Here is a 19,225-nt window from a genome sequence, read left to right as displayed (position 1 = left end):
CTTGTGGTGGATCTTTTGCTGTACCTGCACAAACACGGCTTAGACCAAGAGTGTCAAACATAATATCTGCCTGTCTGAATAGATCAGGGTATCTGCAGGTTTCAGCACGTCAAACTTAAGACTTTTAAAGACCTTTTAAATTCCACCTTGAATTAATTTTTAAGACCAAAAAAATATAGAAATATAAGGTATGGTTGGGGGCTCCTGCAGTATTACAGCATACTAGCATAAATTATGAAATTTCTGAAGTTTGATTGTGGCACTTTGTTTCTTAGTGCATGTTGCTCTCTACTGCCATAGGGTCAAGCTTAAATGTGTTTTTGGATCAGACTGCAGGCTAGAAGTGAGGGAAGTGAGCCAGTGGCGAAAACAAACTGGCAATAAATTTGCACTTACCTATAATAGTCGCAAAAAGCAGGGTATCTAGCTTTTTTGCTAGCTGGTTTGCAAGAGTATATTAGCAGTTAGTTAGCGGTAGCCTCAACCGCCTCGAGTCACAGAACAAAGTGATGATGTCCTTGCGTGACTCAAACTTTTGTCTGACAGAAAACTACATATACGACAATAAAAAGTCCTGCCAAGACAAAATTTAAGACCTGTGATTCACGTATTTATGTCCAACTTACATTTTTAGAAATTCAAGACTTTTTAAGGCTTTAATTTTAGATGCATGAATTTAAGACTTTCTAAGGACAGGCAGACATCATGCAGATTGTGTATGCTGACTTGTTGCATTGTCTGTATCACAGAAACAGCATTCTTCATCAAGTTGTTTATCTTTTCTAAGTCCCTTTTTTGACGCTGCTACCCCAACAGGTAATGGCAGAAGAGATGTCCACTATGGACTTACAGAAGATATACAGCAGCTAGCTGCAAACAGTGGAGAACCTAAGCTTCCTAAAGAGTACCGTCTGCTCCGTCCCTTATCTTAGACAGCTTTACTGTTGCATCCCCAGGGCAGGCCGTTCTCCAGGTGAACACCATAATGTTATTTCTAAATATGACAGTTCTTTGGAAAGTTGTCCGAAGCTTACTCACAGTATGGGAAGCAATCCTCCGGTTCCATAGTGTCATCGTCCAGCTCCGATAAGTCATCTTCCTCCTCTCCAGGCTTCCTCATGTCCACGGTGCTGCCCTCCGAAAGGCTGATCTTCTCCTGGAGAAGAAGGTTAGTCAAAGTTACCGCACTGTACTACGCAAAACGGTGCGGAAACCGCAGTGCCGGGATGCAGTTCAGAGTCAATTTTGATGAGATTTTCCTGTTTAGTAAGGGCAACATATTTCCAATGATTTTTTCAGGAAGGAGGTGCAGACTCAATCCAATAAAAAGGGTACGAAGAAGTTTAATCCAGGAATAATCACAGGACCTAGGGACCAGATTACCAGCATGACAATTTATTTTGGTTTTCTAAAGGTGCAGGAACAACAGTGGTGTGACAACATCAAGACAAGCAACAACAATCTCTCCAAAACTGAATTACTAGAGTGTAAGACGTGGTTTTTCTTTGTTTTTTTTACAACTAACTAATTACCAGCCGTATTCCTGTCAACGGTGCGTGCGTTTGACGCACTACTCAGGCAGAACTCCTCCTTGTTTTGAACTGTGAGCAGCTGCTGATGCTCTGCTAAGCCGATGGAGGTTTGAAGGAGGGCGGTGTGATGTGGAGCGTAGGCAGCAGGCTGTTCGGCTCAGCCTGGCCTCGTCTGGCTCTCCTCAGCTGTGGGAGCTTAATCTGTTCTACAAAGCCCAGCTTCACATCTGGCCCACTCCTGTCCGCTGGCCAGACAGACAGAGAGAGAGGCAGGCAGACAGATAACCTCCATCTCAACACACGCCTCGCGCTCCGGATACCGCTTTCCAACACACTTTTAAGCTAGCTGGAAAGCGATGGCGGTACAGGGCTTAACTTGTTGGATTTTTTTTAAAGGAATAAACAAAAACATATAATTACTGTAGGAATTACAGCTTTCTTAATAACTAAACTTATTAAGAAAGCTGTCCATTCCACAAAGATGCAGCTTTTTTTTTTTTTGTGCAGCTAAGCTAACTGCTAAAGCTAGCTGGTTCACAGTGCAGAACACCACACATCGCCCATGTAGCGACAAAACAATCTACAAACCTTTCTCCCAATGTTAGATTTGTGTGATGTAAAAAAAAAAGTGCTAATGATGAATCATACAAAAAGCAAACATTTCCCCTTTAATGTCATTTATCTCCTGTTCAATTCAACTGAAAAACAAATAAATCTGTTCAGACACATAAGGTTAATTGCGCTACTAATTGATCAATAGTCATAGTTGTACTCAAAGTATTTACAGTGCCTTGCAAACATATTTTTACAAAAAAAAGTTACATTTGGTATGCATTTGTATTCAGCCTCTTTTTTTATCCCTGGTGTGTTTCTTGATCTACATGATTCTGTTCAATTATGTTTTTAAGAAATTTCACAGAGCTAATTGGGTGACATCTGAAGGCTATTGGTTCTACTTTGAATTTATTTATTGCATAAAATTGTAATAAAGCAAAAAGTTTTTGACAAACATAAAAAGCTAAAAGAGGATGATTGTACACGTCTTTGCGTGTGAGTTCACAAACTTTGGCAAGAACTGGGTGGTACACAGCCCTGTTAAAATTCCAGAAATTTTTTTTAACACCTTTACAAAAAATTTGCTAAAAACAAACAATTCTTAAATGTGTCCATCCTTCAACTAAAGCAGCTTTCCAGGGTCTCACCAGAACTTGTTTGTACAACCAGACCCTTCTGATCTTTTGTAGCCCCTCAGCGAACTATTAATTCAGATAAAAGAAGCAAAATGTGGGAAAATCCACCAAAGGATATCCGGACTTATTTCAGTTCAGTCACATTCAGTATAATTTCTGGCAGGAGTGAATGTAAGAAAATGAATTAGGAGATGCTTCAACTAAGTTTTAGCTTTAAAGCGTGAAGTCTAACAATTGTGTGTTTAGTCTTTGATGTTTTTAATGTTTTTATCTTTACTTTTTATTTCCTTATTCTCACTGTTTATGTTTTAATGAAGGTTTTAAGGTGTGAGTACCCTTGTTAGATGGCGTTCTAACTAAAACTCTGAGGGTTTAATGTTTTTATCTTCTTTTTTATTATTATTTTTATTTGTTTTTTTAATTTGTTTTAATCTTTTTCAAAATCTTTTTCTCTTTTCTCATTGTTTATTTCTGTTTTTATTTTTAATTATGTAAAGCATTTTGAAATGCTTTGCAGCTGAAATGTGCTATACAAATAACATTTGATTGATTGATTGATTGATTGATTGATTGATTGATTGATTGATTGATTGATTGATTGATTGATTGATTGATTGATTGATTGATTGATTGATTGATTGATTGATTGATTGATTGATTGTGAGGTGATAAAATGCTCGAGTGAAATTTTTTTCGGGTGCTTAGAGCTAAGATGAAAGCGGAGAGGATTCGTAGCAGGTTACAGGTTATGTTGTAGTTTGTTTAGCAGTTTGTAAGCGAGTCAGAAGCAACATTGTCGTAACATTGCAGCAGCCTTGATGTGCAGAATAATGCAACGCGAAACACACCAAAAACAAACACAAACAATAGATACTGTTTGTATAGAATTCAAGTCAATTAGCAAAGGGAATCAGAGTTTTTTTAAGTCCTATTTTCTTGAAAAATTATTTTTAAAACAAAACATAAAATGCCAGAGAATCTGAGTTTACCGGCTTGTTGTCCTCATCCTCTGATGACTCTGAATTTTCCTCCTCCAGAAACTCCACATCGGACTCTCCAGGAGCGATGGGAACCACGACAGTCAGGTTGGGGTTGGTCATGTAACTGTCCTCTTCAGGCAGGATGTACTTTTCTCCGTAGGTTCCGATTATCCCCCCGTTGCTCTCTATGTGATTTCCGACCATCTGCTCGGCCTGACCGGCCTCTTTGGCCTTCTGCTTTTGACTCCTGAAGCCGTGGCTGAAGAGGTTAACGACGCTCCCGCTGAGCCACGACACGCCGGCGTGGATGCGGCCGATGGCGACCTGGATGTTGTTCAGGTCGCCGTCTTCTTCAGGAGCGGAGAGGTTGTCGGAGCTGAAGGAGCTGAGCAGCAGGGCAAGAAACAGATTCAGCACCTGCGGATGGAAAAATTTGTTATTTTACACAAGGGTTAGACAAATTCTGTTAAGAATACAGATTTGCAATTAAAACCCCGTTCGAAAAGCATCCGTACATCCTGAAGCTTTCCAAATTTGATCACTTTAAATCCGCAAACTTAAAGAGATATCTTGTGGGATTTTATGTGAAATACGAAGCTACTAACTGTAGAGTGGAAGGAAAATTATTACAAAAATTACACAAAATATGTGACTTGCATTTGTATTCAGCCCTATATAAAATCCATCCATTTTCTTTACACCCTTGTCCCTAATGGGGTCGGGAGGGTTGCTGGTGCCCATCTCCAGCTAACGTTTCGGGCGAGAGGCGGGTTCACCCTGGACAGGTCGCCAATCTGTCCGGGGCAACACAGAGACACACAGAGACACACAACCATGCACACACACACTCACACCTAGGGGCAATTTAGACAGACCAATTAACCTAACAGTCATGTTTTAGGACTGTGGGAGGAAACCGGAGTACCCGGAGAAAACCCACGGATGCACAGGGAGAACATGCAAACTCCATGCAGAAAGACCGGGGCCGGGAATCGAACCCAGAACCTTCTTGCTGCAAGGCAACAGCTCTACTAACAAGTATTTTTTGAATGACAGTTCTGTTTATAATCCACTTTATTCACGGTTTCATTTCCTTTTTATTAATGGTTGTTGGGTTTTATTTTGGATATTTAAAATATCTTCCAGTTCCAGTGACAAGTGTTCTTTATAAAATCAGAGTTTATTGGTTTTGGAGACTTACAATTACATTATCAATACTTTCCATGAAAATCTCTCAAAACAGCAAATGTCGTTTATCACAATAACTCGTGGGAGAATTTATGGTCCAGCAAAATGTGTGATCGTGGCAGGCAGTAGCACATGGCAGTGGTAGCATCATACTGAGGGGAGGCTTTTCTTGAGCAGGAACAGGGAAACTGGCTGTAGTTTATTGAACGATTGGACAGGGAATGAAAACTTGTCAGAAGCTGATAAGTAGAGCAAGAATGGAGTTATTGAGATTAAATCATATTCATATTCTCACTGTGCAATTGTGCTGTAAAACCACAACGTGAAACAGACTTTGCACATAAAGGAGTGAGTAAGAATAATACCGGAAATGTCTCACGTATATTTGCCAACATTGCTAAATCCTGCCTGGTAGTTCAGGAGGTTATTCAACAATATATGAGCACATATGGAATCAGCTGTTGCATCCCCCTTTAAGTCAAGGCTCAAAGCACACGACATAAAAGTAATCTGTCAGCTGGCGTGGTGTGTGTGGGCTGTATGCGCGCACACACACACACACACACACACAAACACACACACACACACACAAGAACAGGAAGTGTGTGCGCGTGTGTGTGACACGCACAGTTGGTAAGGATCATCTTTAGCTGCTGAGCCACGCAGTTATGGGATGATTTGCGATAAACGGCCTCTTCTCGCCCCCCCAAGCATCCTGGATTAACCTTTAGATAGACTGCTTCCTCACGATTATCATCTACAGAAGGTTTCTGTGCAGTGAAATCCAATAAAAGAACAATTTTGAGTGGATTTTTGACCTAGCATGGCAGCCGACAGGCACTAACGAGATCTGCACGTAAAACAATGCAACAGAAACCGCTACATGCCGACCGGCCGCTCTCTTGTTTTTCCACCAGCTAGATGAAGCAGTAGCGCGCCTTAAATACAAGTCTGCCTCTTATGTGTGAGGTATTAAGAGTTTAATGTGACTGACTAAGATAAACCCTGACCATTTTTAATAAGGGAGAGAAAAAAAAGACACATAATCCAAGAATTTTCCATTCCCTACCCAAAATATTTACAGTTTATCCCACAATTATTCACACCTCTGGCAGATTTGAAGCAATATTTTAATGTTGCCAACATATTTCTTCTGATTGTAAGTAATAGTATTTTGTGGAGGCCCAGAAAGAGTCCTGACTTGAATCTGATAGAGAATTAGTGGGAGGAGTTGAAGATTAGGGTGATGACACAGAGGCTTTCCAACCTCAAAGATTTGGAATTCATAACCAAAGATAAATAATAAAAATGCAAATGGAAACATCTAAAACTTAGTCAACTCTCAAAAGACAGGTTTAGTGTTAGGGTCACTTATTGCAGGGTATAAAAAAATTACATTGGTATTAAAATGTAAATAAAAACATTTCTAGTCAGCACTGGGAGAAGGCAGAAGAGGTCGATTTTTTTCACATAGTGTCTGTCTGATACCAAACTGTCACAACATGGTGACAGATTCAACAAACATAAAAATCTGTATTTTTTTAATAAAAGCTACATGCTGCAGATTTAAGATATATTTGATGTTTAAACTATTAAAATAATTAGACATAAGCGTTTCTAGAGGTAATCTCAAGTATTTACAGATTTGATCTAATTGTTGCTCCTAAATCGCCCAGGTCCACTGTACATAAAAGTACCACATGTCCATCACATCGCTCTAGTATCGCCTGAAATTTGTAATTTATGGATGAAAGTCATCTTTTGCTTAAGAACAAACTCTAAAAACGTCTGCCATGGATTACTATCGACACGTCTGAGATATCAGGATTAAAGCCAGGAAATGGTGAGTTGAGAATAAATAAATAGACATTTTTATTCGTGTAATTGAATGTAACTAAATTGACTGAGGTGAAATAAGGATTTAATGGAATAAAAGGGGGAAAGAAAGTGCATCTCTTGGCTTCGTTGCCCTAAACTGACAATGTCAGTTGAACAAAATGGTTCAGTATGAGAACTTCTTGGACTTTCTTGGGAGTAGGATCCTCGAAACACTGTTTCGTGGAGAATCATCCGTTCTCCATGCTGAGTTCTTGATGTATAAGGTTGAAGCAGAGTCAGTGAGTTGAATTTCATTTATCCATTTCTCATGCTACCTTTAGGAGCTAGCAGGACAAAATGGCATTAAACAAAAGTTTGTCATTCTTTTTGTTAGCCTAAGCCTAAGCTAGTGTGTCAGATCCTTTAACTTTAGCTTTGAGGGTGTTTCCTAACATGTCATTTCCTTTAGTTTTAGCTTTGCAACTAGCTAAAACAGAATTATTTACTCTCAACAGGTACCAAACTATAGGTCAAAGTGAACAAAGTAATTGTTTGTGACCTACCACCAGGTTCCCTATTACCATGACCAACATGAACACCAGGATGCAGAGAGGCTGCCCGGCCACTTCCATGCAATCCCACATGGTCTCGATCCACTCGCCACACAACACCCGGAACACGATCAGGAAGGAGTGGAAGAAGTCCTTCATGTGCCAGCGGGGCAGCTGGCAGTCAAAGGCAATCTTACACACGCAGTCCTGGTAGTTCTTGCCAAACAGCTGCATGCCCACCACGGCGAAGATGAAAACAATGATGGCCAGCACCAGCGTCAGGTTCCCCAGGGCGCCCACAGAGTTCCCAATGATCTTGATGAGAGTGTTGAGAGTAGGCCAGGACTTTGCCAGCTTAAACACTCTTAGCTGATGAATCAAGAACAGATAAACATGTGTTTGTTTGTTATTTTCTATCCTAACAATGCAAAGCGAAACAATGCAACACAATCCGAGAGCGGAAGGTTTCTTGTACCAGTCTGAAAGAGCGCAGGACAGACAGTCCCTCCACGGTGGAAAGGCCCAGCTCCATCAGACTGAGGCAGACGATGACGCCGTCGAAGATGTTCCAGCCCTGCTGGAAGTAGTAATATGGGTCCAGGGCAACGAGCTTCAACACCATCTCAGCTGTAAAGATCCCTGTGAAAACCTGGAAAGAATTTGTTCTATATTATATTGGCATTATAGTTCTTTAAAATACATAGAGGAATAATGTTGGATTAGAAATCCTTTAATTCGCATCTACCTCTAAAAATACAACAGTTTCCTCATCAATTGCTGCAAAATGTTTAGTTTTTAGGCTTTAAGGCCCAATCAATTGTGCAATTTTAAAACGTTGCAACCCAAGAATTGCATACAATGAAAAAAAAACAAAAAACAGGTTAAGTTACTGCCCTGAACAAAATAAACAGGAAAGGAACAGTTCAAAATTTCAAAAGTTATGAGGATCAATAACCCAGAACGCAGTTTCCTGTGTAAATAAACATTGGCTTGTGTGTGCTTCATTCAAAAATAAAGACGTTTTAAAGTTTATAAAATAGCCAACTGTGACGTTTACAATGCTTGCGTCGTTTTAACAAATGACAGATGTTAGTCCCTCATTGATTATCCCTTAGCTTGTGTTTCTGGGGTTGTATCATACAAGTAATAAAGTGGTTCTCAAGGTCACTTTTATCGTTATCACAATATTGCCACAAAATACCTACTTTTACCTAAGTAGGTATTAGGTAAAATATCTACTTTATGGTATTTTACCGTAAAGTAGAGACTTTTTTTTACAGTGGACATCACCAACCCCTACTTGAGGGGTGGGTATTATTAATAATACTAATATTAGTATTATTAACTTTTACTATACAAATACACTAAATCTGCCCACCATTTCCTGATGAAAAATTGCTTCTCACCAGGCAAATGTCTCAACAACAGAACCTTTGACCCATCTTCCTAGAAGCTAAAAAAATACCCCATCCTTCTCGTTGAGTGTTGAAATACAATATCAGTTTGAAAACCATTTTCCTCTTCATTCCTCTTCCATTTTCCGGCTCGTATCTGCTGACCTGACAGCACTTGAGGGAAAGTGAGCTAAATGCAGGAAATGTTCCAGCTCCTATCACTGAAGAGTCTCTTACCAGGTTGCCCACTGACAGCATGGTGTTGAACTCATCAGTCATGGGGTAATGCTCCAGAGCCATGAACAGGGTGTTCAGTACAATGCATATGGTGATACCCAGGTCCAGGAAGGGATCCATCACCATGAACTTCACACACTCCTTTAACTTCAGCCACCAGGGGCAGCAGTCCCATATCAAATACTTCCTGGCGAAGGCGTACCAGCAAGGGGGGCACTTCTGCCTCGATTCCTCCAGCTCTGCAAGGAGAAACCCGAATCAGGTGAAAAAGTAAAAAAAAAAAAAAGAAATTATTTTTTCGATGAATTTCTTGGATATTATTGGAGGAGTGAAATGGACCTACCCTCCATGGCGTCGCTGAAGAAGCTGAAGGAGCTGTGAGCTCGTTTCCTGCGCACAGAGCAGCGCTCCGTGACGCTGGGCGAAGGCTGCAGCAGAGGCCTGGGAGCCGGATCCACTCCGCTGCATGGCTTCTGGCAGACAAGGAATAAATAAATGGCCTCTGATATATTGCTTTGGTCGATGCATGAGCTTGTTTTCTTTTAGGGCTCTAGCTAACAATTGATTTTGTAATTGATTTTTCTCCTAATTATTCAATTGAATAATCAGATAAAAAACTGGCACATTTTACAGATTTTTTTAATTAACCTCTTATAACCTTTTTAATGTGATGTTAAAATACAATTAAAGATGCAAATAAATAATTAAATTTCTTTTTAAATAAAAAAAAGAACTTTTTTTTGCTTAAAATGCAATACAATAGGATTCATTTGGTGAATTTGAACCAGGTGAAGCTAAAACCTGAGGAGTCTTGGGTACAATATATTTACAGACTAAGGTGTTTTTATCTTAATTGTAAAATGTATATATATTTTGTAGTTATTCCTCCGAATATGTTGTTTATTCAGAAGATTACCTTTTGTGGAGTCTGTGTACTCCAGTTAATAATACACTGGGGTTTCCCCCAGTGTATTGTAAGCCTGGCGGGCCACCAGGCTTTACTTGTGCCCCCCACCAAGCTAAGCATTGCTTATTTATTTAAATCTATTTAAAATGTTTCCACTTTTTAAGACTCTACAGTTGGTGTTTCAGGTATTAATCTTCCAATCTTTCAATAATACATAACTATAAAGTGATATTTAAAAATTTCCTGTTAATTTTAAACATTTTTGAACTCAAAAATTCAACGGGCCGCTGGATGAATGACTGCCGCAGCGCCCAACCACCGGGCTTAGCAGGTTTTCAAGAGGAAACCTTGCAATTAATCAATTTCTAATCAGTCAAGTTGATGATTATTCCAATAATCAATTAATCTTCATTCACCGTGATTAAGGCAATTAAGAGTTTCAGCCTTATTTTCTCCCATTTAATGCGAGACACCTGGGTATTTTGTCTGTTCTGTTCTTACTGTTTCTTCCTTCAACTTCTCCATGCTGTGAGCCGGCACACACGTCGGGGTGAGCAGACCCATGGCGGCGATGCCGTTCTGGTCCAGCAAGACGTTGAGTCGTCCGTTGATGTTGAGGCTGGGGGTCAACACCTGCGAGCAGTGGCTTCTGACGCTGCCCGTCCTCTTCTTCCAGGGCGTTGCGGTCGAACTGGCGCGACTCCTGAAGACGTCCCCGTGGACGCTGTACTCGTCGTCCGCGAAGTCAGCCTCCGAGTTGTTGCGAGGGCGGAAGGAGCTGAAGATGCTGTTCTGGCTGGCTCTCCTGGTGCTGAGGGGGTGAGAGGAGAGCGTGGCCAGCAGAGGGTGGACTGGCAGAGGGGACAGAGGAGGCTACAAAGAGAGAGAGACAAACGGGAGGAAGTCATTAGCTAATGTAGGGTACAACCTCGACAACTGGGTGAAACTTGTTTGTTGTACCACAATTTCATCCACTGGCTCCAGCCTCTCCTCAGCAGCTTCAGCTGCTGTCTCCTCTGAAAGAGTCCTGTGAGATCTTCTTCTTCTACTGCTGCTGCGGCGAATACTTCCTGCTTTCAGACAGAACGGCGATAACTCTGGCGACACAACAGAGTCTGTCTCCTGTGCTTGTCTTTTGGCTGCCAACTTCACACAGACAGAAATTATGCAACAGAGTACATGCACGCACACACACACACACACACACACATACATCCTTGTATATGTACAATTCTGAAGATTGTACTTCTATGCAAACTGACGGCTTTGTATTGACTCCTTTTAGTAGCTGCATTTATGCCTAATCATTACTAGTTTCTTCCTAATCCTAACCTTAACCAAAACGTACTCACACCTTCCAAACTTTACCCTTAACCCAAGTACAACAAATCTTCTTATGGGGCCTTGGCTCACATTACAGTATTGGAAAAATGGTCCTTACATCATATCACACACACACACACACACACACACAAGGAGAATCTTGCACCTACTCTTTGCTCTCGTCTGAGATGCTCCATGGCCAGCTGGAACTCCCTCTCTTTCTGCCAGGCCTCAGCAATGGTCGCCTGGTTCTGCTCCTCGTAGGCCATGGCCACCACGGCCAGGATCAGGTTGACCAGGTAGAAGGAGCCAAGGAAGATCACCAGCACAAAGAAAACCATGTAGGTTTTCCCTGCTGAGCGCAAAGTCTGAGGAAAATTCACATGGTAAAGTTACATGGCTATGCACAGATTATAAGAGATCATCCCTACTTTTACCGACAGTAAATGCTGCACAATTTTATTTATTTATTTTTTTTCCCAAATAAAGATTGTGGCATTTGGACCCTACGAGTCAATATGTTGGAGTAATATCTTGTGCCTTTTAGGATATGTCTCTGCCAGTTTTGCGAGAATAGTTTTTGTTCAGTCTTCTTGACAACACATTCAAGCTCAGTGAAATTGGACAACGTATTGTCGAGTACTTTCAGATTCTCAATTTGATTTACCTCCTGATATTGGTGTTCTAAAGCATCAATATCCTTTCCATTCCCAAAAATGACCAGTACACTTTCGATATGATTTATGTATGAATTAAAACCCGCTGCACCTGGTGAAAGAGCTCCTCCCAATAGTCTTGGGTCATGAGTCGGAAAAGGGCCAGAAAAGCCCAACCGAAGGTATCAAAACTGGTGTAGTCGTAGTTTGGATTTCTTCCCACTTTGAGGCAATCAAATCCATCTGGGCACTTCCTGTGACAGATGTAAAATTAAGAAGAAGAAGACAGATTATTAAATGACAGGATTGATACATTAGAAGCAGGCAGGATAGAGGCAGCTCTGTTGGCACTCAGGTTAAAAACGCCTCTCATATCTACATGTTCTTATTCATCTTTGATACAGTAAGTGGATTCAGCTCCATTAGCACCATCCCCCCCCCCAACTGAATAAGGCACTTGAAACCTGTTTCAGACCGAAGCTCTAAAATAAACCTGAGTTAAAGAGATTACACTCAGCCAGATGGATATCAAATAACAGCCTCAAAAAATGTTTGGCTCCGTGCCTCCATCCCTGATCTTCATTGTTAGCGCAGTGGCGTTACAGCAGATATTTAAGTCCTGCAGCAGAGAACAAGCTGCACTTCCATGTCAATGTGAGAGGGGAATAATTTCATAATGGCTGGCCAACATCTGGGCGGCACAGCACGGCTGTAAGAACAGCTGTAGGTCTCACCAGGCTGCTAAGCGGGAACTCTGACTAACGTCAAGGGCGGCGATGTCTGTGTGAGGCTGGAAACGTCTTCCTGTACCGGATTCTGTTTATTCCAATAGTCATATTCTATAAATTGGAATATATTTTGGCTGGTGTCAAATGAGTGAATTTCGCAACACCACAATGAAAACACTTTTCAAATCACACGAGTTGCGTCATAAACAACCAGATGTTACTACTGGTGGAAACGACAAAGACGCCACAAAGAAGTGGGTGAATGATGGAGCGGCGGTGGTTTTTTTAATGACGTATCCCATCATTGTGCGATTTTAATAGAAACACCGCAATTGTGAAATTGTGTTTTTTTTGTGTGCGCGCATTTGTAATGCTCACGTTAGGTTAAACGCCCACTCATGCACAAGAAGATGATTTGTGCATGAATGGATGTTATATGTAACAAATGTTCGTTCACAGTGTCAAAATGAAAACCTCAGAAGAAGACATGAGCACATTTTTTTTCTTTTTCAGTTTGCATTTCAAAACTGGAAAAGATCTAATGATCTTTGGTGAGGCTGCTGTACATGCTTTTCATTTTTTACTCCAGGAGATCAACTCAGAATCTTACAGTTCATATAATTGAATGAGTAGCGGAAGAAAATTTGCCGTTTTTTCCTGAGGACAGCTTAAGTGCTGGGTTTCCACACGAGGCAAAGGGCAAAAGTTAAAAATGTCAGTTCAATCAGTAACGATCCTGACTTCCCAGTGGGCATTGAGATGCAAGAGGTTAAGAACAGGCCTAACCACAACAGCAGGACTGATGAAAAACGTCCTCAACTCTAAAGACAGACAGTATGCAACAAACTTAGTGAATAGGCTGAAAGTAGAATTTGAATTAGCACAAGTCCTGTGTTTCTGACCGCTCAGTGGTGCCTGCTTCTGCGCATGTGTGTGACAGCGTGTGTCATCATAACGTATCCAGAGCTTTAATTTGGAAATCTACTCAGGGATTACTTGTTGGAATACACTCAAAAGATTAAGCATCCTCTGTGTTTTACGTCCTGCGTCCTGACCTGCTTAGTATCTTGCCTGTCTACACAGTCCGCCGCACAAAGTTCCAGCAGAAACGCCACATAAGTTAAAAGCCTGCCACGTAATTTGCAAACAAACACATAAGCTACCTTGCAGCCCTTTTGACCTATAATCTGTCATCCATGTTGTGATTCTGTGTCATCTCATTTGGAAGCCGTGTAATGGCAAGGAAATACAAAAAAAAAAGCACCACACACAACATCACTTTTGATGATAAGGCAACGGTAAAATGAAAGTGAGATAACAAAACTAGTTGACAAAACGGTATAAAATCACCATGACTGGTAAAAAAAAAAACATCCAGCTGTTTAGCTTGAATGTCTAGTTTGAGCTCACTAACCTACTATTTAAAAGGCTGAATGACATCACTTCCAACCCAAGTTCCCTCCTCTCTTTTCACTCTGACTTCAGCAGAAATTACTGGATCAGATTTTCCTCCTCGAGGAGATTAAGTTCCTGTGTTTTTTGGGAGGCTGCCGGCCGAGAAGGATTAAAAACGGCAGGGGTGGCTGCTCTCTGATGCAGGATAATTATGCGACTAACTACCTCCACCGTGTCCGTGGCAACACAGCTCTTGCTGCGACGCTCCGCTTGACCGTCTTGTTTTAATAAAACTTTATTCAAATCAGATTTGGCTTTATTAGCGTACAACCACAACGGACAGGGGGACAAAAAAGAAAGTGAGGGGAGAAGAACAGAAGAAAGGAAAATGGATGAAGACTGCAAAAACACCAAACCTCACCAGGTAATTTTTGTCTATTTTTTAGTGCAAGCATCTTTGTACGCTTGACAGAAGACAAAACTAACTTAGAAGTAACTTTTCAGCAAGATATAGGAGAATGTTTTCAGTCAACAATGTTTGAAAACAGATTAGCTCACCTGGTAAATTATTTCACTTATAGCAAAAATATTTTTCCCATAAGTGAAATAATTTACCAGGGGAAATCATACTTTTTTTTTATCATTCATTTAAAAACAACTCCTATATCTTGTTAGTTTTGTCTTATTTAAAGTGTACTAACGTATTTGCAGTAGAACCTAAACAAAAATACTTGGTATAATTTTGTGTTTTTGCAGTGTACACTCACAGAAAGACATAACATATAACTTATCCATACATAAAAATATCACCGTAAGTGTTCAATAGTGCTTTTTGAGACAGGCATGAAGGAGACCCAAACCCCAAGCATCCAGAGACATTCAATCATTTTCACAAAAAAATTAATTAATAAAAAATTATCTTTGCAACAACATGACACTACAAAAACCCAACAACTTTTGCTGCTTTTAGTGTAGCTGCCCAAGTACATTTTCTGCACAAACAAAACCAATCCTAAAAGGTCAAAAGAGACCAACCTGCCGTTCAATGTAAAGAAATGAAAAAACATCCTCACTAATTTTTCCTAAGCACTATCATCCAGGTTTTCATTTGAGCACATAGTGAAGGGCGACTGTTGTGGTCAGAAGTTTTCACAGTACAACAAATGTTTAGCTTGATAATGCTTCGAACCGGGATCAGGGGGAAGATTTGCTGCATTGTTCTTGTTTCAAAGCATTTGGATTTACAAGATTATTTATGGTGTTTTCACACCTGATAAAATGGTGGATTCAGTTCGATTGAGTACCAAAGTAGCAACATTTGTTACATTTTCAGCTGATACAGTTTGGTTGCAGTGTCAAATGTTTGCTTGACACTGCATTGTGTCAAACAAAGCAAACTATTGAAAAAGCTGTTCACTCCTTCGCCCGTGGTGGCGCTGCACCAAGAACTTCTAAAGGAGACAAAATTAAAGCCTCAGAAGAAGACATGAGCGCAACTTCCTTCTTCACAAAATGTAAACAAAACAGAGTGATGTCAGATTTTAGTGATTGTATAATTTCTCGTCTTTAGTAAAAGATAATGAGCCTTTTCTCCTCTGGCGGGTTTGTTTTGGTTGTATTTACCCAGAATACCCTGCTTTATAAGTCGCTTCCTGCTTCTGGAGCAGTCTTCGGTCCGCTTGGCCTTCACATATGAATTCGAACTGCGCCAGGGTTCACATCAACCGAAATGAAATTTGCCTAGGAAGAGGCTAAACAGGGATGCTGAGAGTGAACACACGACCAAACCTTCGACTGGGAACAGTCATCCGCTCAAAAGGAAAAGTAAATTCTTGATTTGCATTTTGATTAATTAAATTAACTGGGACTACTGGGTAAGAAATAACTGAAATCCACTATGTAACGTAAAAGGCTGTTTTTAGATTTTAATCAGTAGTAGTACTGAGTACAGGATCTTCTCTAAACATTAACAAAACATCATTTTAAAGTGCTCTGATCAATTCCAGTTAACCTAATTATATTTATTTGGCTTTCTGGAGGACAAAATCTGTAATGACAGCTCTTCTCCAGCTGCCAACTCAGAGTTTCTTTGTAAAGGCAGCGCTGACGTGATTATCCGCACCATATGCAGCTTCTCTCATGGCGCGCCCGTCCCTCTGATGAGATCACAGCCCTGTGCATTAAGCCCCACAGTGACTGTAATGTTAGAGCCAACAGGAAATCAACCGCTGCTGTGTTTTCCTGCCAACGTGAAAACTGCCTCCGAGCTTCCGTGTCCTATTGTACAGAGCGGCATGCAGGGGATCAGAAGCCATTACGGCGGTAAACATTTCAACATTACGTAACAACCCGCAGATTATTAATAAGCGCAGATTCACTTACCCTGCATCGCTTCCATATCCACATATTAAAGCATCCTTCTGCCCTTCAACTTTGTAGAAATTATCTAAGGGAGGAGGAGTGACAGTTCAGTGAAAGCAGAGCAGTGTGCATGTGTGAGGTGCTTGTAGACAGCAGGCAATAGCTGCATTTCCATTAACCATAGCATTGCACAAATTGAAATTACAAAATAATGAATTTGTTTAGTGGAAACATGTCTATTTGAAGTTTTGCCAAAAAGTTTCCTTGTGTTAGAATGAGGTGGTTTGTCTGCCATATCAAAATGGGTGTATTTCACAAAACTGCAATGAAAACTAATGTGACGTGAAAATAGCTGGATTATCAACAGTCTGTTGTTACTACTGGCAAAAACCACAAAGAAGACGACAGGAAGTAGTAGGAGGATGATGGTTTGTTTTTGGGGGGGGGGGTTTCAGACAATGTGCAGCTGGATCCACCAGAACTCACACAGCATCGCACAGTTCATAAAAAGTTGTGCGTCTTTCCAAAGTGTTGAATCCATAACTTTTCTGTAAAATAGTTGACTGCATGTTCCCCAAAACACCGCATATGTGGCCGCTTCAAAGGAGACGCCGATGCCTCCCTCTGATGGCCAATATGTTACTATGGAACACCACTGGGGTCATAAACGTTTGTTACTTTGACACATACACAACACGCAAACACCATGTAAAGTATGTGATGTTTACTAGTCAAACACACGTCAACATGTCACACATAGTTAGCGTGTAAACAATGTCTACAGTGCATGTTAGTGGTTTGGCCGAGGATCAGAAACAGCCAATGAGGAGAGAAGAGACTAAGACTTCCAGAACGTGATGTTGTGTGGAAGACACATAAAAAAGGCTCTTTTTGCACCTTAATGAAAAGCGCAACCAACGCTTAATTTACATGTTTTTGATGGGATGTCAACATTGTTTATGCACTAATTACGAGTGACATTTAACGCGTAAACATCAAGTACTTTACACGTTGTTTGCCTGTGTACACGAGTCAAAGTAAAGCGAAATGTTCATACATTTATGACCTCAGTGGTGTTCCATATGACTACATCTCTTGTAACTGTTTACATCCATTGTTGCCATGATTTTTAACAACTTATCACGTAAACAAACTTATTTGCCTGTGATTTTAATTTCAGTTCTTATTTAATGAAAACAAATGTGAAATTTTGTGTTTTTTTTGTTTTGTTTTTTACTTTAGCAGATTATCAGAAAGATTTGCGCACATTTGTAATGGAAACGTAGCTACAGTCGTCTAAGGCTGACCCTCGTTGGTGAGAAAGTCGTCCGGCGAACTCCAGGTCCGGTTGTTGCAGATGAAGGTGGTGTTGGGGGTGTACGAGGAGTTGATGCAGTGGTCGAGGTTCCGGACACACTTTTGTCGCAGGAGACCCATGAAGAGCTGCAGGCCGATGAGGGCGAACACGCTGAGGCAGAAGACAGTCAGGATCATCACGTCGGCCAGCTTCCTCACAGACTGGATCAGAGCGCCCACAATCGTCTTCAGACCTGGATGGAGGAGGAAACACAGCAAAAAGGAGATGACCATTGCTGATTTTTATATGGTGTGGAAATTTTAAAAAATAGGACTGAGAAGAGATGGGGTGGTGTTTGTAAGTTTACATGATAAAAATCAATAGCAGAAGTTTTATAGTTTACTTAGCCTGTCATAGTGAAATAAATGTGTTCTTTTTTTCAGTCATATTTTCATGTTATTCATACATGTACACATGCCAGAGATCCAAACTAAGCTTTGACATCTACTCATTTAAAAGCTAAATATTTAGTGTTTAGTTATTTTAAATTAAACCTTTAGTTGGGAGCTAAATATTTAGTTTTCAATCTAGATGTTGAAAACTATCTTAGCTTGTGAACTATTTAGTTCACAAGTTAAATACTTAGTTCCACACAAAATGTTAAAGTCAGTCTTAAATTTAAACCAAATATTCATCTTCCTAAATATTTAATGAACAAATTAAATATTTAGCGCCCAACTAAATATTTAATTCACAACCTAAATATTTAGTTCCGTACTAAATATTTAAGACTGAGGTAAATATTTAGTTTTCAAACTAAAAAGTTAGTTTAAAATCTAAACACTTAGAGCTTTCAAATAAAATATTTAGTTTGGAACTCTGACATTTATGAATGTGTGAATAACATGATGAAAATATGACTTAAAAAAATTAACACTGTCATTTATTTCTCTATAATTTATTTAATAAACCAAAATTTTGCTGCTCATTTTTTACTGTGTAACTCTACAAACGAAGAAGCCGGGCCGTGACGGCTGCCTCACCTGGAATGACTGAGATGGTTTTCAGAGCTCTCAATACTCTGAAGGTTCTTAACGCAGAGACATTCCCAAGGTCGACAAATTCAGTGACGTATCTGGAATTTGGTCCAAAGACAGGAGGGAAGGGAGGGTTTAGATCATGAAGGTTTATCACAACACAAACTGACGGGTACAACTTTAAGATGGAGTGCATTATGAGTTTATTATTTCTCTGGTTGCCTCAGTTTGCCTAAGTGTGGCTCAAAATTATTAAAATTAATTGTTACCAGTTAAGACAGCTGTGATGTAAAGTAAGGATTCGTTCACTTTTCCCACAGTAAAATTCAAGCTCTTTTCAAGCATCTTAAAGGTAACTTTTCAAACTTTTGGAAACTATAGAAAAGACGAGGAATAGGACAAGAAGTACCGTAGTTGGAGCACGATGGTGCGACATGGTTTTAATGATTTATCACGTGAACAAACTTATCATGTTTGTTTAGTGGAAACACCGCTATTGCAAATTGTGCTTTTTCAACATTGGCGAAATGTCGTCACATTAGTAATGGAGATGCAGCTCAGTGAATTAAAAGTGATTTTGTGTTGTTTTCAGACAAAACCAGTGTCCAGTCTGGATAACTGGTCTCAGGGA

General features: G+C 40.2%; 1 protein-coding gene across 1 annotated transcript in view; it reads right to left on the bottom strand.

Moving 5' to 3' along the window:
• LOC103478857 (sodium channel protein type 2 subunit alpha-like) overlaps positions 1-19,225 on the bottom strand; it is a 50,838-nt gene that overhangs the window by 13,249 nt on the left and 18,364 nt on the right. Inside the window, exons 6-18 of the mRNA XM_081598435.1 lie at positions 18,601-18,692; positions 17,568-17,810; positions 16,282-16,345; positions 11,889-12,030; positions 11,291-11,488; positions 10,758-10,943; positions 10,299-10,670; positions 9,234-9,363; positions 8,891-9,129; positions 7,735-7,908; positions 7,272-7,628; positions 3,712-4,119; positions 1,039-1,156 (exon numbers count right to left, since the gene is read on the bottom strand). Of these exons, the coding sequence (XP_081454561.1) occupies positions 1,039-1,156; positions 3,712-4,119; positions 7,272-7,628; positions 7,735-7,908; positions 8,891-9,129; positions 9,234-9,363; positions 10,299-10,670; positions 10,758-10,943; positions 11,291-11,488; positions 11,889-12,030; positions 16,282-16,345; positions 17,568-17,810; positions 18,601-18,692 (2,723 nt within the window). The remainder of the gene's footprint in view (positions 1-1,038; positions 1,157-3,711; positions 4,120-7,271; positions 7,629-7,734; positions 7,909-8,890; positions 9,130-9,233; positions 9,364-10,298; positions 10,671-10,757; positions 10,944-11,290; positions 11,489-11,888; positions 12,031-16,281; positions 16,346-17,567; positions 17,811-18,600; positions 18,693-19,225) is intronic.

Source organism: Poecilia reticulata, chromosome 17 (genome assembly GCF_904066995.2).
Source record: "Poecilia reticulata chromosome 17, P_reticulata-male-v2, whole genome shotgun sequence".
Taxonomy (NCBI): domain Eukaryota; kingdom Metazoa; phylum Chordata; class Actinopteri; order Cyprinodontiformes; family Poeciliidae; genus Poecilia; species Poecilia reticulata.
Note: the sequence above shows the minus strand (reverse complement) of the source record. Positions and strands in the feature narration are given on the sequence as shown.